Source organism: Mercenaria mercenaria, chromosome 2 (genome assembly GCF_021730395.1).
Source record: "Mercenaria mercenaria strain notata chromosome 2, MADL_Memer_1, whole genome shotgun sequence".
In the NCBI taxonomy this organism is placed as follows: domain Eukaryota; kingdom Metazoa; phylum Mollusca; class Bivalvia; order Venerida; family Veneridae; genus Mercenaria; species Mercenaria mercenaria.
The window spans coordinates 16756082-16783752 of NC_069362.1; the positions used below are offsets into that span (position 1 = coordinate 16756082).

At 34.1% G+C, this 27671-nt stretch overlaps 1 protein-coding gene across 2 annotated transcripts; it reads right to left on the reverse strand.

The window, feature by feature from the left end:
- Positions 1 to 27671, reverse strand: LOC123563381 (tetratricopeptide repeat protein 30A-like). Of its 2 annotated transcripts, XM_045356138.2 has the most exons (17): positions 27525 to 27671; positions 24881 to 24946; positions 23586 to 23795; positions 23334 to 23357; positions 21623 to 21685; positions 20287 to 20355; positions 18153 to 18324; positions 17496 to 17624; positions 16914 to 17116; positions 16175 to 16240; positions 12657 to 12776; positions 9658 to 9734; positions 8389 to 8599; positions 5971 to 6042; positions 1679 to 1782; positions 654 to 862; positions 1 to 494 (listed from the first exon to the last, which is right to left on the reverse strand). In XM_045356138.2, the coding sequence occupies exons 1-17, from the start codon at positions 27576 to 27578 to the stop codon at positions 370 to 372; spliced, it is 1974 nt and encodes a 657-aa protein (XP_045212073.2). In that variant the 5' UTR covers positions 27579 to 27671; the 3' UTR covers positions 1 to 369. The 2 variants fall into 2 exon arrangements, with proteins under 2 accessions (XP_045212073.2, XP_045212075.2); XM_045356140.2 differs by lacking the exon at positions 23334 to 23357 and having other exon boundaries at positions 21623 to 21679.

A 27671-nucleotide genomic window follows, 5' to 3' on the forward strand; every position in this document is an offset into this window, starting at 1 on the left:
ATATTTTCAACATTTTATTCCAATATAGTAGTATAAACAGATTATATTACAACAGTCATCATAAATAGTTTATAACAGTCATCATAAATTGGACGGATGTGAATATATTACACATTAGTGTAATTTTACATGTAACACAAAACTGAGAGAAAAACACTTCAATAGAAATTACTCACGAGAATCTCCTGCATGTAAAGACATCTACTCAGAAATATAAATAATTGAAAAGCAAGAATGTAAAAATTATACGGGATGCTTGAAATTCTCGATGAAAGACAGTTACTATAATTATGTTTTAACATAAATCTCACACAAAACGCATTATATCTACACAATTTGTTTTATGTCTTTTTATATTTATTTATACACTTATATCAGCTGTAGAAGTAGTCCTTTAAGAAGGCGAGACTCATAGGTGACTGTGTTCTTCCCAGGATGCATTGGCTCTGCCTCCAGTGGCTGCTCAATCAGGGCTTTCACTTCCCTTCCATACACTGAAATATGAAAATTTATTTTAGAAAATTGTAAACTTTACTTTTATCTGTTGACACACCATCTCAATGACTGAAACATTTCCTCAAATACGGATACAAAAAACAGCTCCGTTCAAGTCAAAGTTACAGCAATGATAAGAACTGAATATTCTGACTTACTTTCACAGCATTCTAGGAACTGTATACATTCCTGTATAACAGCGTCTCGCATCATGATCATGTGTTTTGACATGTTCTCAATCAGGGATAGGAAACATCGCTTGGCATAGTACCAAGTGTCTGTACCAAGCTTCTTGTTGTAAGGCTCCAAACTCTTGATGACTCGGGATATACCAAACTCATAGTTGCCCTTAGCACAGTACAGAGTCCTGAAAATTACGGAAACGTGTAATATCAGAAATATGTTTGTTTGCTAAAGTAATAAATAATTCTAAATCTTTGTCACATACATTATACTATCCTCATACTTTCTCAATGTACCGTATAATAATATTTACAAACAGAATGGCATGTCATTCCAAACACCCGAGAAAATCAACGTCATAATCTCCACAGTGCAACTAGCTACATATACTAGTTTGTTAACAACGTGAATATGGCAGTCATTAATGAAAATGCAAAATAAACTGACAAAAAAATAACCAATCTACAGTAGTTTAATAGATTACAATTTTAATTTTTTGTTTTTGGTTTTGTCGGGTTTAATGTAACACCAACACATATGGGACACATGGCGACTTGGTGGAAGAAAATCAATGAGCCTCTTTGGGCATTATTTCAGACATGGGCAGACACTAGGGTAGAATCGCTGACCTTCAACAAGCCAGTTGGATGGCTTCCTCACATGAAAGAATTGTACACCTCAGGCAAGATTCCAGACCCACAGCAGGGAGGGGCAAGTAATTCCAGGTCATCTTATTCACTGCTATGGAGGTCCATAAATACTGTTTTAAACTGTTTTCCACTTTGTAATTAATTTAGAGAGGTTGAAGTCTACTTCCTGCTGCAAACCACTGCCAATTCCTTATGCAAGAATGTGGCTGGAAACCAAAGTGGAGCTTGCATCTACAACTTTGTTGGTGAAAAGCTGTCAGCTGATATACACCATCACAACTCTGTAGTTTAGGCTGATCAAAACAGCAATATCAGTTCAACATTAGAAGACACATGATATGAATACCTACCCTATGACAAGATTGACTATACACAGATGGTAGATCTTCTTCTCAGGGTCCTGATAAGCCACTTGCTCTTCTTCTTTTTCTATCTTCCTCATCAATTCTTCAGCCTAAACATATATCAAGATGTTTTGTTTACTCAGCAACTTCTGTGTTTTTTACTAAGCTTACACACACTATATATTAGCAAGAACTTACTCTGCATTTTTATTTTTAGCCAATGCTTATACTCGTTTGACCAGTTAAAAACTCCTGGATGACGAGAAACAACTAGAGGGTATAAAGAAAGTTTGTTCCAGTCAGGTAAACATCTGCATTATTTCAATGACATGCCACGTTTTGAGTTTTATTACTGGCTAAGTTCAGATGAATGCATGACATCTGGTGAAAGTTTGCCTTTTCTTGTATGTTACATTGTGGAAAATAGCATTTTTTTCACCATATTTGATAGGCCACTTGCAGGCTAAACAACACAAATATGTTGCAATTTATCTAAAAATTATTTGTTTCAAATAAACCTGTTTCATTGAACAATACATTTGTTAAGTATTTATTTATTTAGTTTATTTACATCTCATCAACACAATACAAAGAGGTCATACATAAAACATATATAAAATAAATGTGTTGCCACTCATAAATTTGAGTTATAAGAGATGGTTCACTTCTAATTTTAACTCAAATACTCTAACATTCTGTATGAAGGCATAGATACCCAGATCCCAATTACAGTATATAGATATTAAAGTATAAAACGAGCTGCCCATAAGACAGCGGGCTCAACTTTTCCCAGTGCCTGACTCTGAATTAGAACTTTGCCAGTTAAAAAAAAAAAAAAAAAAAAAAAAAAAAATCTAAGTCAGAAAGGGGGAATTACTCTGTCACGATTCAAATCAAAGTTATGGGATTTGTTTCTATTTTAAGTTTCAAGTCAATAACTTGATAGTTACAATTAGAAAGATATTTGAATTTGATGTTATCAAAAAGTTTTACCAAAAAGGGACATAACTCTGTCAAAAATTCAAATCAGAATCATGGGACTGTTTCTCCTGATGTTGACCTTGATAGTAAATAGCTATTGTAAGTTTCAAGACAAAAGCTTTGCTAGTAACAGAAATATTTGACTTTATCAAAAACTTTAATAAAAAAAAAAAAAAAAAAAAAAATTTTGTACAAAAGGAGTATAACTCCATCAAAATTCAAAATATGTTAAGTTTCAAGTCAATAACTTGACAGTAACAGAGTATGTATTGTACAAACAGCAAAGATCTGACTCAAAATGTAGGTGTTAGAATCAATTAAAGAAATAATTCTTGCGTTGTTGTATTTTTAAAAGTTGATTTTCACACATTTTCAACATATATTAGCATTTTTAATTCAAGTTTCAACTTTATTGGCATAATCAACAAAACAACTTGCCTTTGGCCATTTACATAAATACACATGAAGTATGGCAAAGACATACAACACAAATATATAATAGCATTACAAATAAATATGAATTTACATTTCATGAAACAGTTAAGATTTTCAAGGGTATTTTTACAAATTTCAAAAGCTTCTTTAACAAATTTTGATAATGCCCATACCTTCTTCTGACTTTTACAAGACATAATAGCATTAAACTTATTTAATGAAGGCCATGGTAGGGAACCAAGATATCTTTTACGGATGTCTGAATATTTTGTACAGCATAAAAGGAAATGATATTCAGTTTCTACTGCATTTTGATTACACATTTTACATAAACGATTTTCTCTGTCTAATCCATTATATCTACCTAGTTCTATTTCTAAATTGTGTGCAGACAGTCTTAAACATGTAAGTTGTTTTCTATAAGTATCACTGGCAATTTTATCTAGATATAACTCATAGCTAAACGTTGTTTTGAATTCTCTATAATAATCCAACTTTGATACATTATTTAACAATGCATTCCAGTCTTGAATAAACTGATCACATACAGTTCTTTTTAAAATAGGAAAGTAATTTACACTTGTGTCAAAATTATACAATAAATTTGAAAACCCTAGATGGTCAATTATAGAATGTAGTCGCTTTGACCAACATGTACCATTAACATTATTACACTGATCTTCATATACGTCATATATCGGTGTGTTAACAGAGTTTTTAATCTTCAACCAAAATTTGATTGCTCTCTCTTTAGCAATAACAGAGAGTGGGAATCTACCTAGTTCCCCATATACTGCGGTATTAGGAGTTTGCTTACGTACCCCTAACACATATTTCAAAAATCGTATATGTAACTTATCTACTTCCTTATAATTATAAACTCCCCATATTTCCGAACCATATAACAAAATAAACAACCATTGAATCAAACAATTGTAATTTGGTCTTAATATCAAGTTTTACTCTGTCAAACACATACATAAGATTATGGTAAGCCCTAAGGGCCTGATCTGATAATGTTTTGACGGCATCTAGAAGGTTTCCCGTATATGTAAATTTCACACCAAGATAAATGAAATTGTCAACAATCTCAACATTTTCTCCATTTATAAAAAATTCATTTACATGATCACTCTTTCTTTTTTCAAATATACATATCTTCGTTTTCTTTACATTAATTTTTAAGCCCCATTTTGAAGAGTATTGCTGAATTTTATCCATTTGAGACTGAAGACTATTTGGATCAGTTGTATTTTAATACTGAAAACTATATGCCATACATAACTTTACTATACTGATTTACTTTTGTAATTAAAAACAAGAGCTGTCCGTAAGAGAGCCAAGCTCGACTATTCGAAATATTGTCACAGAAGCAGGAAATTGTTACCCAAAATGTTGAATATCAAAAGAGTTTTAAGTTCGAAAGGGGACATAATTTGACCAAAATACATATCAGAGTTATGGGACTTGATGTTATCAACTAGTTTTATAACCCAGAAGAAACATGTTAAGTTTCAATTCAATATCTGCATTAGTTTTGGGGATAGTAACTTGCATGTTAAACTTTAACCAGAATTTTCTAAGTCCAAAAGGGGGCATAATTTGCTCAAAATACATGTTAAGAGTTATGGAACTTGACCCAGTGAGGTTGGTAATTGACCTAGAAAAAGAATAAATAAGTTTCAAAGCTATATGCCTTTTGGTAATAGATGTATGTACTTGCACGCAAAACTTTAACCAGGATTTTCTAAGTCCAAAAGGGGGCATAATTTGCCCAAAATACATATCAGAGTTATGGGACTTGGTGCTATCAACTAGTTTTATAACCCCGAAGACACACGTGAAGTTTCAATTTAATATCTGTAGTAGTTTTGGAGATAGTTACTTGCATGTAAAACTTTAACCAGAATTTTCTAAGTCCAAAAGGGGGTATAATTTGCCCAAAATATGTGTAAGAGTTATGGGACTTGACCCAGTGAGGTAGGTAATTGACCTAGAAAAAGAAAAAATAAGTTTCAAATCTATATGCCTTTTAGTAATAGCTGTATGTACTTGCATGCAAAACTTTAACCAGAATTTTCTAAGTCCAAAAGGGGGCATAATTTGGCCAAAATGAAGGTCAGAGTTATGGGACTTGGTGCTATCAACTAGTTTTATAACCCCGAAGACACATGTGAAGTTTCAATTCAATATCTGCATTAGTTTTGGAGATAGTAACTTGCATGTAAAACTTTAACCAAAATTTTCTAAGTCCAAAAGGGGGCATAATTTGCTCAAAATACATGTCAAGAGTTATGGGACTTGACCCAGAGAGGTTGGTAATTGACCTAGAAAAAGAATAAATAAGTTTCAAAGCTATATGCCTTTAAATGATAGCTGTATGTACTTGCATGCAAAAACTTAACCAAGGTGTGACGCCGACGCCGACGCCGACGCCGACGCCAGGGTGAGTAGAATAGCTAGACTATTCTTCGAATAGTCGAGCTAAAAACACTTCCTTAAACCATTTAAGTCTAAAGCAAATCCACCGAGTAATTTCAAACTACTCAAAATTCTAACCAAACATCTTGGTACAAATGGGGCATAATCAATGAAATATTAGTGTAAATTTAACAGACCTATATTATGGCAAGGATATGACGATAAACAAACCATATACACCCAATTCAAAGTTAAGAGAAGAAAAATAGGTAGTGTACAAAACTTTAACCAACCACATGGTTGTGGGAGAGCATGCTTATACTGGGGTGAGTCCATAAGCTTTTTTAAATTATGTATGGAATAGCTAAAAAATACACTCAGGATTGTGTCAATTTTTATAAAATGTACAGAAAATTTATTTGGAACTTCTTTAGACAAAATATTGTAACACATTATCTTACCTCTTCATTCTGGCTGGTCATGATGTAAGCTACACACAGATTGGCTAACACAATAGCACTGACATTCAGGATCTGAAACATTCAATTTATGTAATGAGAAGCAGTTAAACAAGAGCCATCTGCTGGCAGCGCGCTCGACTTCCATAGAATTAATTTAAGTATGGGGTCAAAATATTAAGTAATTTCTATGTCAAAAAGGGGCCATAACTAAACCAAAAACTTTGTCCTACTTATGTAGTCTTGCCTACATATGGAGATTTTGATGGTCAATAAGTGATCAAAGTTTCAAAGACATATGTCAAACAGTTTAGACAAAACATGGACTGGTACGAAAAACTTAACTGATTACCAAGTCCAAAATAGCCAAAACTGAGCCAAATCCAAAATTGAGCCAAATATCTTTGACATAGTTACATACCCGTAACCACAGGTGGAGATTTTGATCATGAACAAGTGTTCAATGTTTCAAAGCCAGATTTTAAATAGTTTTGACAGAGCTTGGACTTGTAAAAAAACTGAATCAATTTCAAAGTCCAAAAAGGGCTATAATTCATCCAAAATACTTGACATAGTTATGAACTCTTGCCTACAGATAGAGACTGGTATAATAAACAAGTGATATAAGTTTCAAAGACATGTGTCAAACAGTTTACACAAAATATTAACTGGTATGAAAAACATAACCAAGATTTGTAAGTAAAAAGGGGCCATAATGCAGACAAAATCTTTGATGGAGTTATGTGCTCTTGCCTATAACTGCACATGGTGATGGTACACAAGTGTTGTAAGTTTCAAAGCTATAGGACAAAAGGTTTTGTCAAAATGTGACTAGTACGAACAACTTAACCAAGGTGGAGAGTAGGAAAGCTCTCCTTATTCTTCTAATAGTCGAGCTAAAATTTAAATTAAATAAAGCAATTTTAGGTAACTGCTGCATCCCTACAATGTGTACTGTTTATAACATGCTGGCCATGGTGGCACTGAGTTGCTCAACCTGGCATAAACTGTTTGGCCTTAAATATATGCCATGACAAAATGCATGATGGAAGGTAACAATGATATCAAATATGAAACTAAATGGACAAAAAAGTTTCAGGAGATCCTTTCAAAGATGAACTTTCAAACTTGTTAATCCTTTTCCATTATTTGGCATAGTGACTTAGAGTTTCCCACCTGCCCTTGTTTTTATCATAATAAGCAAAAGGGAGAAAATGTGAGTAGGTTTTCTGGAGAATCAACAAGGATTCTCTGTCACTTGACCTGGTGACCTAGTTTCTGATTCTAGATGACCCAGATTTGAAAATCATATAGAATGCATAATGACAAACACTCACACAAGGCTGAATTTAGATTTAGTAAATAATAGGACATCTAGAGTGTTCAAAGCATTTTTAGGGGGAATTTGACCTAAAGACCATGTTTTAGATCAAAAAATGATCCAGTTTCTTATTAGCCTAAATTTCATAAAAATTAACATTCTAATTGGGTTTTATACAGATCAGATAGAAGATATAGCCTCAGACACAGTGCAAGTCATAAAGGCAATTTTCCAGCTTTAATTATAGAGGCAGACCCCATTTGTCCCTCAAAAATATTCAGGCACATGATAATCACAGTATAACTTGATTGTCGAACTTACAGAAGTGATAGGCAAGTGATCAGAAGTAAGCAACATTTGTTCTTAAAAAAAACTATTAATTGTTAAAGCATTATCATCAGTGGAGGACTACTTGCTGTGGCTTTATAAGTTACGTCAATCCATAAAATTAGTCTTCAACTAGAGCTGCTTTTGAGAAAAGCGCATGTCTCCCACAACTGCCTAATCATCTAAATAGTAAGTCAGTCTTTATATACTGTTTACTCACTACAAATATACCTTTAAAGAGTAAAAAGACTGATTTTGGGTAATTCAAGGGCCATAATTCTGAAGTGCCTAGGCCAATTTGGCTAGTTATGCACATTCTTCAACCAAAAGGATCCCTATACTACTCATGTACTACTAGAGTGCTTGCGCCAAAAGAACCCTTATACTACTCATAAGTAGTATAGGGTTCCTTTTGGCTTCAAGAATGCACCTAAAATCTGAGCGTTTTTTGGTAATTCAAGGGTCATAATTCTGTTGGGCTGATTTGGCTAGTTATGACTTATGGTCAAACACCTTTTGTTCAAGTTTGGTGAAGATCGGACGAGAAATGTTCTACTTAGAGTGCGGACAAGCTTTGTGACAGACACACAGGCAGGAGTAAATCTATATGTCCCACCACACCTCTCCCACACCACTGTGTGGTGAGAGACTAATTAACTGATAAAATTCCCGTCATTTTGTATTTAAAATTCGCCAACCTTTGTACCAAAGAAATAGCCAATTTGAGAGAAATCAAAATATTTTATGCTGATGCAAATGAAAATCAAACCTACATTATCATAATTCTTCTTCACTATGGGTTCATAGAATCCTGTAGCTTCCTTGTATTTGTTCTCCTGCATGAACAGCACATGCGCAACGTTCAGTTTCCAGGTGTCATGCTCGTTACAAAATTCTACGGATTTACGGAAAATCTTCTCCACTTGTTGATAATTCTCCATGTCCCAATAAATCTTGGCCTGCTGCATCAGGATAGGTATATACCTGGTAAAAACAAGTATAAAATTTTATTAAGATACAATTTTCTATTTTGTCTTTGTTGGGTTTGTATAGATCAAACAGGAACTTTCAAGCTTTTGATGGCGGAGGAAGACCCCAGGTGCCTCTCAATGCATTATTTCATTACAATTGAGCACCTAGGTAAAACCACTGACCTTCCATAAGCCAGCTTGATAGCTTCTTAACATGAACAATTCAATGCCTCAAGCGAGGCTCAAACCCACATTGGTGAGGGGGCAAGTGATTTAAAGTCATGTTAAGATAAATGAATACATTGTTTTCATTGTAACATGAGGACAGAAGAAATTTCTTTGTGATTAGAAAACGGTTCTCTTTTAATATAACTTACAAGTGACTGGCACTCGAGAGAAGCCTAGGATAGGCTTATTTTAAAGACACTTTAAACTTAGGCTCAGCTAAAACTGAATATTTTATATTGGAAACTAGTAAAGTTGAAGAATCTGAGACAGTACAAATAGAAAAACTAGAAACAGATCATATAGAACCTTTTTATTAGAGCAAGTAAGTTTTCACATAAAGAACTATTTTGCAGATAACTGTAGCTGCTCAAATTTGAAACATTTGAAAATGCATAATTTTGCAAAAATGTAAGTTAGAGTTATGTAACTTGTCAAGATAGATCATCTCATGATGTTGAAGATATATGTGAAGTTTAAAAGCATTTGGCCTGGTACTTTCTGAGAAACCTGAGTACATGCAAAACTTTAACCTGAAATTCTAAGTTGAACAGGAGCATAATTTTGACAAATTAAAAGCTAGAGTTGTATAACCTGTCCTGGAAGGTCATCTCACAATGCCAAAGACATGTGTTAAGGTTGAATGCATTTGGTTAGTAGTTTCTGAGAAACCTGCTTACATGCAAACCTTCAACCTGAACTCTTTATGAAGCGGACGCCAACAAAAAGGTGATTACAAAAGCTCTACTATATGAGACTTTTTCAAATGGTGTCTGCTCTTCAGAGCAATCTTTAACAGAGGTTATACTGTAATACAATAAAAAGATATCATCAAATGACTTTTACCTTTCTAGGGCCTCATCATACTCATTGACTGCTTTCTTCACTGCCTCATCATCATGGTTCTGGCGAGCCTCTTGTACCTGTAGATAGTTTTTTGTTTGTTTGTTTTGGGTTTAACGCCATTTTTCAACAGTATTTCAGTCATGTAACGGCGGGCAGTTAACCTAACCAGTGTTCCTGGATTCTGTACCAATACAAACCTCTTCTCCGCAAGTAACTGCCAACTTCCCCACATGAATCAGAGGTGGAGGACTAATGATTTCAGACACAATGTTGTTTATCAAATAGTTATGGAGAACATACGCCCCGCCCGAGGATCGAACTCACGACCCCGCGATCCGTAGACCAACGCTCTTACCTACTGAGCTAAGCAGGCGGGTTTTTACCTGTAGTTAGTAATTAAGTATTTTTGACACACCAATTTCAGCATTTATGCCAAAGTCTTACCATTAAAGCTATCTGGAGACAGAAAATCTCACAGGAAAAGCAGTATATCCAATAAACAACAGGTTAACTTGTTAATATTTTAACACACTTTCATGACGTCGTAATTACTAAATTTTTTGAAGATTTTAGTTTTTGTACAAAGATGACTTTAAGAACAGTCACAATTTTCTACACTAAACAACTGAAAGACTATCAGCTATACAAAAAGAAGTGTAGTGTAAACCCGGGTTGCATTTCCCAAAAGCTATTAACATGTCTACCATGTGCAAACCATGTCTGAGATATGACTTTAGAGAAGGCAAATGGTAATGCTGTATATGTACTATTTATTTAAGGGAGTATAAAACTTGTCTTTTTCTAAGTGATCTGAAGGACCCTTTTCCCTGTAGCAGATCAAATTTAAAATTTCCTCCATGTTTTTCTGAAATCCTTCAAACCATGTATCAGATATTATGGACATACAGAAATACAAATACAAACATAATATCAGCGTTTGACATTAACTTTTTTGCCAGGTATCCCGAAGGAATACCTGCTGGGAAATTTAGGAATCCCTGCTGAAAATTAGGAGTCCCTGATAACAAAATGTGGTAAAAACATGAAAAAACTAAAATCTAACAAACCCAACTGTTTACAGTACTACATGTATTTTATTTCCACTTTATTTCCATTTTACATCAATGACAACAATAGCTTGTATGACTTTTGCTGTAAAAGAATAATGTCATTTCTGTCCAAGTCCTCTTCCCCCTCATCTTCACTACCATCGCACTCCTCTGCCATTTGTTGTAGTTCGTCTAAATGTATGCCGCCTAGTTCATTCCCCCTTATAACCCCCTTATTTGCAATCATTTTTTTGACATAAAAAAAATTCCGAACAGTCTCCCTTAAATAAAAAAAAAAAATTCAAAAAAAAAAAATGTTTTGACCTACCTACCCTAATTTTTTGAGCATGTTACCAGATACAAAGATTTTTTAGGCCTTATTAATGCAACTCCCACAGACTTTATCTAAAACTAGTACATTGGTCATAACAGATTTTCTTAAACATTTCATATTTTAGTTGTTTTATTTTGCACATTGCCTAAAAGTGGGTGGGGTTTAGTGTTTGTATGCTTTTATTATCAGCAAATTCTTCTAAATAAGAGCTGCTTTGGCAACAGTGATCATATTTTTCGTAAATGCAGACGTTTTATTGGCTTTTTATTTTAGTTTGTACTAGAAAAATCTTGTAAGAAATGATAAAAATGTTCGAAAATGTCGGTCTAGAAAACGAGTGACAAATACGAAAAACAAAAGTAACAGTTAAAGTTCTTGAAAAGATAACTGTTTTAACTTTATTTTCTCATCATACCACGTATAATTTCTGCTTATTTAATTTGTTTTGCCCAAACAAAGCCTCGGCAATGATAATAAATTTGTTATAGACCGTAACGGCCGACCGGCTCATGTAATCGTATCGAGCACACAAAATAATGGTACAAACACGATAATCTAAGCTGCATTGTTTATCAATTAACTTGTAAACATTGATCAATAAACACCTTTGATAATGACAAGGCATATTGTACTAAATACAAACCGCGAGATAAGCACGTGTCATTTGGCGCGTGGCTTGACTGACATCTGTCGGTAGCTAATTAACATACGACGCTCCGCCTACTGCCATATTTCCGCTTGTGCCGGCGAACAATATTGAAATTCACTGGGATTTTGATTGACAGGGGGCAGAACTATCGAACTTGGAACGCATCTAAGTAAATTTCCGCGAGTCAAGCCGAAGCACGTGCCGTAATTTATGCGGGTAAAATACGAGTTTTTCTCGATTTTCGCGGGTCAAAACCCAGGACCTTGGGTCAACTGAACGCCTTGGCTTAGCAAAAGAACGATGTTTGAGCGAACAAGACTGGGGAATTTCATTTTTTTAGAATCATATTTTATCTGAAAATCTAGAGTCCCGACGGAACACCGAAATTGTGAACTTTAGGATCCCTTGCGTATTTTTGGTGTCCTCGGGATCCCGGGACACCGTTAGTGTCGAACGCTGAATATACGTACTATTTAAGTACAAAGGGCCATAAATCTGGTCTTCCTCCGGCAAGCTAATAGAAACTTGCAGGGTAGCATTTCCTATAGTAGTTAACACTTCTGCCTTACTTTTTCTTTTTTTTTTTTGTTTTGCGTTTATCGCTGTTTCTCAACAGTATTTCAGTTATGTAACAGCAGGCAGTTAACCTAACCAGTGTTCCTGGACTCTGTACCAGTACAAACCTGTTCTCTACAAGTAGCTGCCAACTACCCCACAGAAATCAGCAGTGGGGGACAAATGATTTCAGATACAATGTCTTGTATCAAATCGTCACAGAGAACATAAGCCTCGCCCATAGACTGATCTCACAACCCTACCATCCACAAATCTGCATTCTTCTTACTGAAGAGCATGTCTTAAACATGGCTTTGAGCAGATAGGTAGAAAGATAGATGAATGTACAGATAACACCAAAATTAAATTCCATTGCCTTTAACAAGTATAGATAATAAGTAGCAAATATTACCTGTTTAGTAAGTTTCCTCAGTGTCTCTGTCTGTTTGGTGGCCATCTCATCCAGTTTTCTGTATGCCTCCTCTGGGGATGTCTGTCTGGTTATCACGGCTTCAAGGAAGTCATACAAATACTGAAAATTGAAAAGGTCAAATTATGCCAACTTTCCTACCATTTTCCTAATTAGAATATTAGCAATCACAGGCTTCTAAATCAAAATAAAAGAATTTAAAACTTTTCTGGTCTTTTTTTCTAGCGAAATCATCTTTATTTAATTTGAATTGGAAAACAAATATATTTTATCAGGATATAATTTGCACCTACATTCACAATCACTTAGATTTTATAAAGACAAGCATTTTGACAAAGATTTAGAATGAACAGGTAGATGTGGCCTCTAGAGTGATAACAGGTTTTTCCATAATTTGCCCATTTTGACCTAGTTTTTGACTTCATGGTAACCAGTTTAAAGCTCCTCCTAAATTTTATAGAGACAAACATTCTGACAAAGTTTTGAGAAGATTAAACAGAAAATGATGCCTCTATATTGTTAACAAGGTTCCTCTATGATTTGATCTAGTGACCTATTTTTGACCTCAGGTAATCCAGTTTTGTACCTGACATAGACTTCATAGAGACAAACATTCTGATTTCATAGACAAAACATCCTGATTTCATAGACAAACATTCTGCCAAAGTTTCAAAAAGATGGTCTCTAGAGTCTTAACAATGTTTTCCTATTATCTGATTTAGTGGCCCAGTTTTTGACCCCAGATGACCAAGTAACAATCTTGTCGCATATTCATTTGAAGGTATTACTCTGACCAAACTCCATTACGATTGGGTCAAAACTGTGACCTCTAGAGTGTTAACAGTCAAACTGTTAACAACTCACAAGGGACAAAGAGTGCTCACAATAGCTCAATTTGCACTCTTTGTGCTCAGGTGAGCCAAAAAAAAGAAAATATGCTTTGTAAACAAGCACAAATCCAAATTATATTTATATATTTCTATTTTGTTTATTTCATAGGTCAAACATTGATTAATTTGAAATCAACAAATGGGCATAAACAACCCAGGGGAACAAAATATTACCAGAACAAGAAGCTGCGTTCAATAAATGCTTGATGCCCCCAGTGGCATCCTTGTCGATAGATTTTGCACCTAAGTCAAAAACAAGGTCAAAGTCAAACTGAGGTCAGATGATGTTTGAAGATGAGGAATGGTCACAGTTTACATCTGTATTAGTATCAATTCATTCTTGTAAGGGGTATTGATGCTAGACGAAACGGTCCAATTTGGTTAACCAAGAGATGGCCCATATAAAGCAACCTAAGTCCAAAATGAGGTCAAGGTCAAACTGAGGTCAGGTGATGTCTGAAGATGAGGAATGGTCACAGGTTACATCTGCATAAGTATCAAGTCATTCTAGTCAGGGGTATTGATGCTAGACGAAACGGTCCCATTCGGTTAACCTCGTATGGACAGACGGACAGGACAATCACTATATGCCTCCCGCATCAGTAGATGCTGGGAGCATAAAAACAAAACACTAAAACTATATCAAAGTAACTGGGAAAAGTCTGAAATGTCCAAACACTGGACAATATGATAAACCTGCTTGCCTTAAAACCCTACAAAAAGAAATAATTACACACGTATTTAGAATATCAATGTACATTCAACAAATTAAAAATACTCTAACTAAAAATGTTTCTAGTTTTATTAGACGTCACTGGATCACATTGTCATTACATCAAAAGGTATTACAGTCTTTTCCCTTATGGGATAAGAAGTCAGGCTTCCTAACCATAAAACTGATTAAATATACTGGAATATATTTCATGATGAACTTTAATGTTATAGATAACAGATCATAGTCAAACAATTGAAATTTTGTGAATATCAGGCCCACAGGTACATTGTGACAGACATATTAACAAAATGCTGGACTTTTTGTGACAAACTGTGATGTGTTCAAGATTTACTTAACATAGTATAAACTGTTGTGAAAACGTGTGTGACAAGTCAAACATTCTAACACGATCCGATTCATTTTCCTATTAAACTAAGAAGGCTGAAAACAGTTAATTATTATACAACAATTCATTTTTCTGATGTCACCATTATTAAGTCATAGCGTCAAACAGCGCACTGGAAAAGAAACCAATAGAAAACGGGCAAATATTTAATGAATGTCATCAAGGACGTACTTTAAAATCCTTGGTAATGTGTTAGAATCGAAATAATATATCTCATTTAGACATTTGCTCTTGAATAAAATCATTGTTTGTTGTTCAGATGCGTATTATTATATCACATGGGCTGCGCTCTCGTGATATAATTCCTTCGCATCTGAACTCCAAACAATGATTTATTCAGCAACAAATCACTAAATGAGATATATTATTTCTTAATCAATATTACACCTTACTGTGATTAAACTACTCTACTGCAAATTGAAATATCATACAACATCACAACAGCTCTAACCTGGGAACCAGCAAATAACTCGGAATGATAGTACTATAAACAAAACAAAAAACTTCAAACTGACAATTAACAGGTAAACTGAGAACAACTTTTAATTAAATGTAAACTTCAAACATGACTTAATTAAGAAACTAAACAATAAATATAATAAAAAAATACTTGCAAGTCTCTGAAAATATAATACAGATTTTTCTGATTCATTTCAAGGGTACCCATACTAAGATTCACATTTATGTCAACAAATTAAGTCTTTATAAATAACAAACTACAAGCCCATAAATCTGCAAAATTTCGGGAGTTTCTAAAAAAGCTCATTAGCTTTCTACTAGATCCCTAGTTTTTGTAAATATGTATTGTAATTATATGATATTTGATTAATAAATATTGTTTAAACCAAATCTGCAAAATTGTTCTGCTAATAGAATCTGTTGTTTTCTACAGCCATTTCATCTTCTGTCGAATTTCTATTCCTTTTCTCCCCACCTCCAGGTCCAAAATTACAAACATTTTCATCATAACATTTAAATACCTAATTGGCTTAAACCGATCATGATCACACAGTAATATGAACAATAAAAGGAAGTAAACAAACAACCCCACCCACCACGGCCACGGTGATGTGTCTGAGGTTACTGCTTACTGGTAATATTCAATCTAAAGTATGCTGTGAACAATGAGGGAATCCATCCTAAAACTTCTGACAGCAGTTAGCATAAGAATTTTCAAGTTACTGACCATTTTGAGGTCACAAGGATCATGACCTTTGAATTACTGACCTCAATAAAAACATCAACTGATCACAGGTAGTTATCCTATTCATTTAATGGCTGTAGGCTAAAGTAGTAATTGACTGAAAACATACATGCATATTGACAGACATGAGCGAAACAATATACTATGGGTGGGGTTGGGGTAAAAAGATGATGCATCAATAAAAAACGAAAATGGCCAGGAAAGTCTACTAATATTATGTAAACATTCAGCTAACTCCTTTAAGTTACCCATATTTTTTTGTAAAAGTGTTTTGAGAGTACTCACACTAGACAGGTACTTGTAGGTCAAGTGTGCATTCTCTGCCAGCACATCAGCTGCTAGGTCATAGTACTGAAAATTGATTTATGAATGGTTAGAGTAAAATTGTATGAAACTTAACATTTTGTACAGATACGCCATGACTATGACAGTCAAAGTCAGAAATTAAAATGTTCATCAGTGTATGCATAATATATCAATAACTATATTTAACATGTAATCTAACTTTGAAAACTTGTGGGAATTTCAATAGTATTTAAGTACTACTTTAAAATTCTAGTAAGATCTACATTTTGAACTTCAAACCAGTACTATTCAAAGCAATTCACAATTCTTCAAAATGGAAGTGTTAACTTATAGTCAGTGACTATAGACAATAGGAAACTATATAAACAGGCACTTGCTACTTCTGTTCAGCAAAACAAGAAGTGCAATGGTGAAAAAAGTTAATTTCCATTGAAAAGCAATTAAAATTTACAAAATAAACAACGATTTATAATCAGACACAGTCAGATTAACAAACAAATGTTGCAACAGTGAAGAGTAATGTCATGACTTGAACTTACTGGTAATACCATATAAAACAACCACTGTATAATGACAGTGTGCTCGACAATTTGAAACCCTTCAACACCATACTAGCTTACATACAAAATTTTATTACCTGCAAAGGGACATAATTTTGTAAACTTAAGTTGCAGATTGTTATTTTAGTAAGATAAAGACTTGGTGAAAATGACTTTACCTCATATTTCACATACAAAATGAGCAGGTTGCCAAATGTCTCAGGTGGGAATGGATTCTGCTGCAGGAGAAACTGGAGTTTCTCAAAGCCTTGCGTGGCATCATTATCCATGTTCATGAGTGCCTGGTTGTGCAGGGTGACTGCATCTAACTCCTCTTCCCCTCTGGGTGGCATGTCTGTCAATGCTTCACACGCTGCCTCAACTGAAAATGAAGAAGATATGGATTTTGGTAGTTACATCATAAGACATAAAACCTAAGTTAACTTTGTGTTTATGGTTGCAACATGTAAGCATGTATATTCTTAAGTATCACTGTATTTTTCTAAGCTTTTAATATATCTAAATTTACTCCTATATAATAAAACTGCCTTTCTGTGTGGTAAATATTCAGAAATGAACTGATATTCTGCTGGATAACCACAAATTTCTGAGTAATGCTTTTCTGGAAAATGAAACAACCTTTTTGACAAGCCTACATTCACTTCTAGAAACATCCATAAAATTATGACTGTTCATCCAATAGGAACTGATGTTTAATAGTAACTTGTTAAAAATAGTTATAATGTTTCACTGTTACTTACAGTTTTTCAGCTGATACTCAATGGCTGCTTTCAGGTTGAAGGCTTCTACCAGGGCAGTTTCATGCAATGTGAGGGAGTTTCCAACACTACGAACATCTATACCCTCTGTTGTCATACCAACACTCAATTCTGAAATCCAAAAGGATTTTTAACACTTGTATATGAATGTTCTAATACAATCTTTTTGTAAACTGCTATTTTTAGATTTTTGAATTTTGGACTTAAATAGTTTTTGTAAGTGACAAAAACAACTAAGTGTTAATGCCATATATGCATAATGTGCAATATACATAAAAATGGAATATATGCATACCAGTACACACTGGTCGTATCTTTATTGCATTTTTCCAAGTATGAAGCTGATCTTGAGCTTTGTATTAACATAGTAGAAAGTATTACTGAATCCATCTTTATTACCTCCCTTTATGACTATGTTAAGTTCATATGCAATATTGAAAGTAAAATTTTCCTATCATGTTAAAATGCATATTTTCTACTTCGGCAGCTGCTTTTTATCTGTTTTTAAAATAATATCAAAAGCACTTTGAAACTTTAATCGACGACTTCGCACATTGTTAAAATACAATTTTTTTTAATAATCTCCTAGTTTCACCCTTATTGAGGACTTCTTTAATGAATGATATAAAAGTGCTGTACCTGGATGCTCCCGGATTCCCTTCTCTATGATATCAGCTATATGTTTCAGTGCTGGGGCATACTGCTTCATCATGTAGTGACATAGAGCAATATTGTACGAGAGATCTGGTTTATATCCCAGAATCTGAATAGCCGTTGTAAACTTGTTACATGCCTCCTCAAAACGATGCTCCTGCAACAATAAATTAAATACAAAACATTCAAATGCAAACATCCGCCACTTGAATCTTTAAAATAATCACTTTATCTTGTGTGTATTAACATTTAGGTAATAATACTTAAATATTTATTTGATAGTACTTCAGTTACATAAAAACAGTCATTTTACCAATTGAAATCCAATGTGTTGCATGTTGGTTATAAGCAAATGCTGGGTTTTCAGGCATGTCATTTTTTATCTTCACAAATCTGATAATAAATTTCTTAAGAAATGATGTGAATTAATTCAGATCTTAATTTAACATTTTAAAGGATCTTTCAGCCACATAAAACAACACTTACACTAATTTTTACTTCAAAATATATGTACTAGCAGATTAAATATATGATCATTCTTCTTTCCATTGACTTACTTCCTGAACGCTTTCAAAGTCATGACCCTGGGGAGTAATTGTCAAGAAAACAGGACAAAATATTGCAAAATGTTTATTAACTACAGACTGCTTCAATTAAATTGTAGGATAATGGAAAATAATATCTGGTCAAAGCATTGATCAAAACATAACCTCTATATTACAGGGAAGTAACTCCACCAGAGACCTTCAAGCAACAAGAGCTGTCACAGGAGACAGTGCGCTCGACTATTTCGATGCTGGATAGTGAAACTGGGCACATCTGAGGAAACTAGAGCTGTCACTGGAGTGTTTAATGACTCCAATTGTGGATGAAGATATTGCACAATAGCCTGAGTCTATGTCAAAAATTATCAAATTAAAGTAATAAGAGTGGTAAAGATAAAATGTATCAAAACACTATGTAAGTATATCCTAAGCAAAATGGGGCATAATTCATTAAATATTGGTGCCAGAGTTATGCAGCTTGTGTCATATAGTGTGGGTGATGATGTTGAACAACTATTTTAAGTCTGAATCAAATCCATTCAGTAATAACAGAGACAGAGTGAAAGTGCATCAAAACTTTAACCTAAAATTCTAAGTTAAAAGGGGGAATAATTAATGAAAAATTGGTGCCAGAGTTATGCACCTTGCGTCATATGGTGTGGGTGATGATGTTGAACAACTATTTTAAGTCTGAATCAAATCCATTCAGTAATAATGGAGACAGAGTGAAAGTGCATCAAAACTTTAACCTAAAATTCTAAGTAAAAAGGGGAAATAATTCATGAAAAATTGGTGCCAGAGTTATGCACCTTGTGTCATATGATAAGGGTAATGATGCTGAACAATTGTTTAAATTTGAATCAAATCCATTCAGTAATAACAGAGGTAGAGTGAAAGTGCACCAAAACTTTAACCTGAAATTCTAAATAAAAAGGGGGAATAATTCATGAAAAAATGGTGCCAGAGTTATGCATCTTGTGTCATATGATGTGGGTGATGATGTTGAACAACTATTTTAAGTTTGAATCAAATCCATTCAGTAATAACAGAGATAGGGTGAAAGTGCATCAAAACTTTAACCTGAAAATCTAAGTGAAAAGGGGGGATAATTCATGAAATATTAGTGCCAGAGTTATGGCCCTTCTGTCAGATGATGTGGATGATGATGAGGAATAAGTATTTCCAGTTTGAATCAAATCCATCAAGTAATTACAGAGTTAAGTTGAAAAAAGAGAAAGTGCACCAAAACTTTTACCAAGGTGGGGACGCGGAAAGACGCCGACGCCGACGCCGGGGCGAGTAGGATAGCTCTCCTTATACTTCGTATAGTCGAGCTAAAAATGCTGATAATAGGCGAACTTGCCATGGTTCTAAACCTTTTTACATAGTTTGATTGAAATCCCACCAGTAACTTCAGAGTAGTCTTAAACTTTTTTTTGACAAATGGACTGACAGACAAGCAAAATCAATTTATCTCCAACTTCTGGGGCGACATAAGGTAACAGATGCAGGTATACAGTATCGGTAAAAACACCTGTCTGTCCTGCATTATGTCTGGTTCATCTTTTACTTACCTTAAAGAGAAGGCAGCCTAGGTTGATCTCTGTGTCCGGATCATCTGTTGGACATTGTTCAACCAAACTCTGAAAATATGAAAAATAATATCAACTTATTTATAAAATAACTTTATACATTTAACTTTTAACAGACAAATAAACCTTTTCAACTTAATTACTTACCATTAAAGGCCAAAGTCCATTTCATTTGTACATCATATTTTCCTTTAATATATTAGAATACATACTATGGAATCAATAATATTGGTGAGTTCTAATTTTTGTGGTAGTCTCAATAAATCAAATTCCAACAAACAATTATCTCATTCACTTTTTTCTTCAAAAGTTTCAATCCACAAATTCAAATCCTCATAAACAAGTCCTTTTGCGAAAAAAAACAAACAAAAACAAGGAGCTGCGTTCAATAAACGCTTGATGCCCCCGGTGGCATCCTTGTCAATACAAAGCAACATAAGTCAAAAACGAGGTCAAGGTTAAACTGAGGTCAGGTGATGTTTGAAGATGAGGAATGGTCACAGGTTACATCTGTATTAGTATCAATTCATTCTTGCAAGTGGTATTAATGCTAGACGAAACGGTCCCATTTGGTTAACCAAGAGATGGCCCATATAAAGCAGCCCAAGTCGAAAATGAGGTCAAGGTCAAGGTCAAAATGAGGTCAGGTGATGTTTGAAGATGAAGAATGGTCACAGATTACATCTGTATTAGTATCAATTCATTCTTGTAAGCGGTATTGATACTAGACGAAACGGTCGCATCTGGTTAACCAGGAGATGGTCCATATAAAGCAACCTAAGTCCAAAATGAGGTCAAGGTCAAACTGAGGTCAGGGGATGTCTGAAGATGAGGAATGGTCACAGGTTACATCTGCATTAGTATCAAGTCATTCTAGTAAGGGGTATTGATGCTAGACGGAACGGTCCCATTTGGTTAACCTCGTACGGACGGACAGGACGATCACTATATGCCTCCCGCATCAGTAGATGCCGGGGGCATAAAAAACTAGACTTCTTGACCATAAAATTAAATAACCACATTTTTGTATATTTTCAATGCCATGTACCTTTACATAATACTAAATCTTTCTCAAAAATGAATGTTAAGACTCTATGCAAATTGATAAAAAAAGTCCTGCCACACCTACATTGTACATACAGTATCTGAGCCAGTATTATATGGTACTTCAAAACTGTCAAAACAATTGTGTAATTTGCTGAGCCACATTAAAATCAAATGAAAACAATAAATCAAAATTTCTTCAAATGAAATGTACATGTAATCACTTCCTTTAACACTAAGAATAACAAATTGGTTCATTACAAACACTTCATACCTTAGCACCAGGCAAATCTTCTTCCCCATACTTAATGGCAGCTTGAAGTTTGATCACCTTATAGTAAAAGAGAAAATATAAAAAAAACATAATATAACTAAAATTACTAAAGAGTTAAAATAAGTGCACAATAATATACTGTGATCTATGAATGGGTAAATTATTGTCTACAATTTTAAAGTACACTCATAGACTTCAAAAATACCCCCATTTTAACATTTAAAAGTTTGAGCTAAGATTTTCATAATGTAGATATTTATGACATAGGCAAAATGAAGTTTTAAAGAGAGTTAGGGTGATAAATTTTCTTTATGAAGCTGAATTACTGCTCATGAAGCTCGTACATTCTAAATTTCAACATGAATTTGCAAGGTAGTAACACGTGACACTCTCATATATCACAAAAGGAACCAATATACAGGTCTTTATTGGATCAGATTTTAACCTGTATAAAAGCAAGAATGTCATAAATATGCATGAAGTGTTTTAAGGTCCTTGAGTGTATCTCAAATACTTGCATTGTATCAATAAGAAATATTATGGTTAAATAAAACACTGCTCCAACAAAACAATGCTTACAAATGTAATGTTTAATGTCACAGTATAATTAAAATTTAACTTCACATACTGTAAAAATAAGCTGAAAAATTCAGTAAAATACACTTTGATCACTTCCTTTGAAATTCCAGTACTGTAAGCCCAAATCACTTTTAAAATACAGTTGAATATCGTTACCTCGATATCGGTTAGCTCGACTGTCCGGATAGCACGATGTGTTTTAGTCGGTCCCGATGTTTCCCTATATATTCTAATGTAATTATTTATCATTACCTCGATATGATTAGCTCGATATTTTGTTTAGCTCGATGAGATTTTTCAGTCCCGTCAACTTACCTGTAATGTTTTTACACCTGGTTTCATCGATATCACAGCGTGTCAAAAATATCCATGTTATTTGTAAGGTGTGAAAAGCAACCTATTGTTCTCTGGTGATGTATTAATTTTAATCAAGTTAGTGTGTTGTTATTTAATCTTTAATCTAATTCAAATGTTAGGAAGTTTGCATTTTATTCCCAAAAATTAGTCTTATAAAACAGCGTGCAAGCAGGCAGTTGTTTTCCAATAGAACAACAAATTTGGATGAAATATTTTTCTGTAACTGCCGTTTAGGATTGAGTAACAATATGCGTATTGCACAGGTAAAAATTTTCGTTATCGAACACAGTCAAAATGACTACTCAACTAGGAACATTACAGCTGCATTCAGACTTGTTTATGGAAGGAATAAAATGCTAAATATTACTGTTTACACGTATATTTTGAAAAATTTAAAACTTAAATGTATGTATGTACTATTTAATTAAGATGATTTTTGTCAATAAAATTAAAATCATATTTACTTTTTATATTATTCCTTTCCCCTTTAAAACCCTCTAAAAAAAGCATTGGATAAAGTGACAGTATAGACGTCCGACACAAGTACAAAATTGTCCCAGAAAGTCGATATTGTTACGTCAAACTTCTGATACGTCGATGCAATTTTTACAGTCCCTTGAATATCGAGGCAATGGTATTCGACTGTATATAAAATAAGATACAACAAAAAAAAAATAGTTCAAATCTTTATACTGGAAAGCAACACTGAAAAACAACACAACTAGTTAAGAAATAATGTAACACAAATATAACAAATGAATCCTAAAATATTTATTTCAGAAGTTCCCATCTGCACCATCTGAAATATTACATTTTCACAACAGATATGGAGTTTGCTGCTTGGATAAGTATGTTTTGTTGAACAAGTTCACTTTCTGAAATCAGCTTAAACAACAAAGTAAAAGTATCTTTGATACCCTAAACAATATTTTTTTTAGAAAACAAATTTACAATCAAACTTGCATCCCTATATATATATTGTCGAGTATGTTATACCCTACAAGTATCCTTTAAATTACAATCTTACCTCCCCTTGCCTTGCAGGGTTGTCAATCTGACATGCTGTTTTCATAGCCTCTGCATACAGACAAGCCTTATAGAGCGCCTGTGAGTAGTACAGCTTGTATTCCTCAATCTCAGGGTGCATCATAGACAGCTGCTCGTAACAGTCTGAGGCGTTCACAAAATCCTGCATCTGATAGTAACAGTATCCCAACAGCGACAACGCTGCTCTTGACTACAATTGCAAAATAAAAAATTTATATGTAAAATCCGAGTCAAAATAAAAATTGTGTCATCTGCGGTCAAAAATTATGTCATCAGTCAAACCCTTGTCAACACTATACAGGGCTTATTTTCTACCTGATCTACATAAATCTAATCAGAATGTTCATCATTATAAAACAAAGTCAGAAACTGGATCAACTGGAGCCATGAACTAGATCAAACCACAGAAAAACTTTGTTTAAGCTCTAAGAGGCCGCACTTTCTACCTTAAAATTATCTGCATGAAACTTTGTCAAAATGTCTGTCTCTATTAAATCTAGGTTGTTCGATATTTGGATTATCTGCGGAAAAAAGGTCACTATGTCATATAATCATTATTAATGCTCAAAAGTCCACATTCTCTACCTGATTTTTATGAAACATTAAAGAAGTGTGAAGTTGGTCAAATGACACCACACTTGTTTACACCTAATATTTAAAAATCTACGATGTGTCACTTAAGTTTTGAGAAGATCCTGCAAAAAATGCTACCCATTCTTAAAATCTACTACATGTTTATGAAAATGTTTTTTTCTACTAAACATGGGCTTATTATAATAAACGAGAGCTGTCTCCGTAGGATGACACATGCCCCCGATGGCACTTTGAATGAATAGTTATGGCCAATGTTAGAGTTTAGGACCTTTGACCTACAGAGCTGGGTCTTGCGCGCGACACATCGTCTTATTGTGTCACACATCCATGCATAGTTATTTTAAAATCCATGCATGAATGACAAAGCTAAGGACTGGACATGCCCATCAATGCACTATCATGAAAAATGATCTTTAACCTCTAAGTGTGACCTTGACCTTTGAGCTACGGACCTGGGTCTTGCGCACTGCACGTCGTCTTACTGTGGTACACATTCATGCCAAGTTATTTGAAAATCCATCCATCGATGACAAAGATATGGACCGGACACGAAAATTGCGGACAGACGGTTCAAAAACTATATGCCTCCCTTCGGGGGCATAAAAATAACATCTACATGTTTTAAAGTATTACAATGCTCTTCAAAATATAAGTACGTGATAATATATAAGACAAATTTACCCGCTGATGAGTTTGAAGCTGGTTATTTAAAACCTGAACTGCCTCACTGAACCTTGAATCTCTAATCTGAAAATATACAAATGTTCAATTATTAGTGAAATATATTCAAAACTGACTTATTTCAACTTGTTATTAAGTTTGCAGGGCCTCCGCTGCCGATCGCCAATGTCGCCATTTGCGATAATTTTAAGAATTTGGCGCTAAATTTTGCGAACTGGCGAAAATAAGTGGCGCATAGTTTTTTTCCTCGGCATTTGTTTTTTCCGTAGTGATATAAGCGGCCCAAGAATTGGTTCCCGATACACGTGTTTACCTAGACGCTGGTAGTGAATAAAATCGATAACCAGTCTAGGCGGTGTATTTGACAATTCGACTATCGAAGTTGGTTGACACTTTGAGAAGATAATTGCGTAATAATGTGTGAATTGAAGATTAATCAGTAATCAAAACATCTGCCAGCTTGTATGTTTGACCTCTGCCGAGAATTCACCAAAATTAACTCCGATTACGGTGTACTTTATGTATATTTTTTATTTATTTATGTCTCATTCATTTACACAAGTAAAACTTTACAGACAACATTAAAACAATTGTAAATGACCGTTCTAAATAGAACTACAAGAGACAATATACTTAATCAAATTGAACACACTAGATAAAACTTACAAATTAAATTAAGAATTAGAATATAAAATATGTGTGGCGATTTTTTACAAAAAAAAGATTGTCATGTTTGTGGCATGCAGTTGTATGACTGACGAATTTTAAATAAGTTCGAAAGATACATTTAATTTGTTACTTTTTGCAAGATAATTTTTGATTCCTTAGTTTTCATAAAAGATTTTAACGATGGATCCGAAAATTAAAACACATCGGCCTCAATTTGCATCCTGGACCTGGTTAATTTCTTTGAAATTGAAATGTTCAGAAACTGGAAGATATCACTTGCTACCGTGGCTTCTTAAAAATCATTAGAAGAGTGTTCAACTCGACCTTTTAGAATAGAAAAAAATCTGAATTTTCCTTTCCGAAAATAAATGAGTCCTGAAATATTGGTAATTCTGACATGGATAGATATGATTCTTAATTAGAGAATGATTTGTGTCATTTTTTATCCAACTACAAATTGAATTTACTTCTACAATAAACTAATACACCTTCAAAAGTTGTTATTATTCCTAATGAAATTATTTACAATATTTTATTTCTCTATGCACACTATGACAGCCAACTAAAAGAAATAAAATTGGCTCAGAACTTTGGCTCTAAAGTGGCTCCAACTTTTTCAAATTGGCGAAAAGGTTGGCGACAAGTATGAAAAACCCAGAGGAGGCCCTGAGTTTGGCATGTATTTTTGTCACTGAAAACATGTCAATCAACATATCTGCACAATAAGCGACATAATTTTTAAAGATGTTTTTCTCATAAATGTATTTATTAAGTCAAAATGTACAAAGTTTAGGACTTTCCAGAATCACCATCAAGTCATTGTATGTGCTATGGCCATAATTTCACACTTCTTTTCATAAATTTAAACCCGATCGGTCAATAATAGCTTGACTGGGCTTTCTGATCGGCAATAAGATAAGATAATCTTTATTTAGCATTGGTTTTTACAAACATGTAAACATTAGCTAATACAAGCTAGTTTCCAAGCTAGCAATGTGACCAACCTGTTAAAACAACAGAAAAACAAGAGCAACGCCATGCAGGTGCAGACGCTCACCTGATTTTTTTGTCTCTGTATAATAGAAATATTGTCCTACCCATGATTTTCTAAGTTCAAAAAGGGCCATAATTCTTGCAAAAAGCAGGATGGAGTTATGTTTCTTGCTGTACAGAGTCAGCTTATGATGGTGAACAACTGTTGCAAGTTTCAAAGCAATAGCTTTGATAGTTTAGGAGAAAAATTTACCTAAACATAAAAGTTAAGCAATAAATCTGATATTTTCTAAGTCCAAAAGGGGCCATAATTCTTGCAAAAAGCAGGATGGAGTTATGTGTCTTGCTGTATTGGGTCAGTTTATGATGGTGAACAAGTGCTGCAAGTTTCAAAGCAATAGCTTTGATAGTTAAGGAGAAAAGCTGACCTAAACATAAAACTTAGTCGGTTCAAAAGCTTTTAGTCCGTTCAAAAGCTCACATGAGCTTATGTTGTACTTGTTCGATGTATTGCAGACTTTAAATAAATCTTATCTTATCTTAAAACTTAACTAGGCAACGCCAACACCGATCAAGTGATGACAATAACTCTTCATTTTTTTCTCTCAAAAAATCAGATGAGCTAAAAACGAAAATTATGATCATCACGGATCACCTGTTAGTCCAAATAATTGTACTCAAGAGTTGAATATCATTATATTATTTTGACTTGTCGATATCCGCCTCCGAGTACAAACCAGAAAAGGTAAAGAATGTGGTAGCACTGTCCTCTTCTTTGGGTAAGTAACACCCAATGGAATCCGTTGGGCGGGAATTATGTTACAATAATGCAAGGAATAAGAAAAAGGTTGTCTAACCGAACCTCTAGCCGACTGACTCAATTCGGATAGAAATTGAAATGTCAATATATATAGAAGCTCGTCATAAATTTGCATTTACCACCAATGATTTCCTTATATTTATCATCTTTTCAATAACCTACCATTCCATAAATAGTTGAGGTAAACTCGCCCTCTTTTATTTGTATATTAGCCATCGTTTTCGATTTTTTTCCCTTTCCCGTTTGGTGGGTCAGTGGTTGTCAGGAATGCTATCAATTGCGCATGCTCATATCAAGGGAGATAATAGG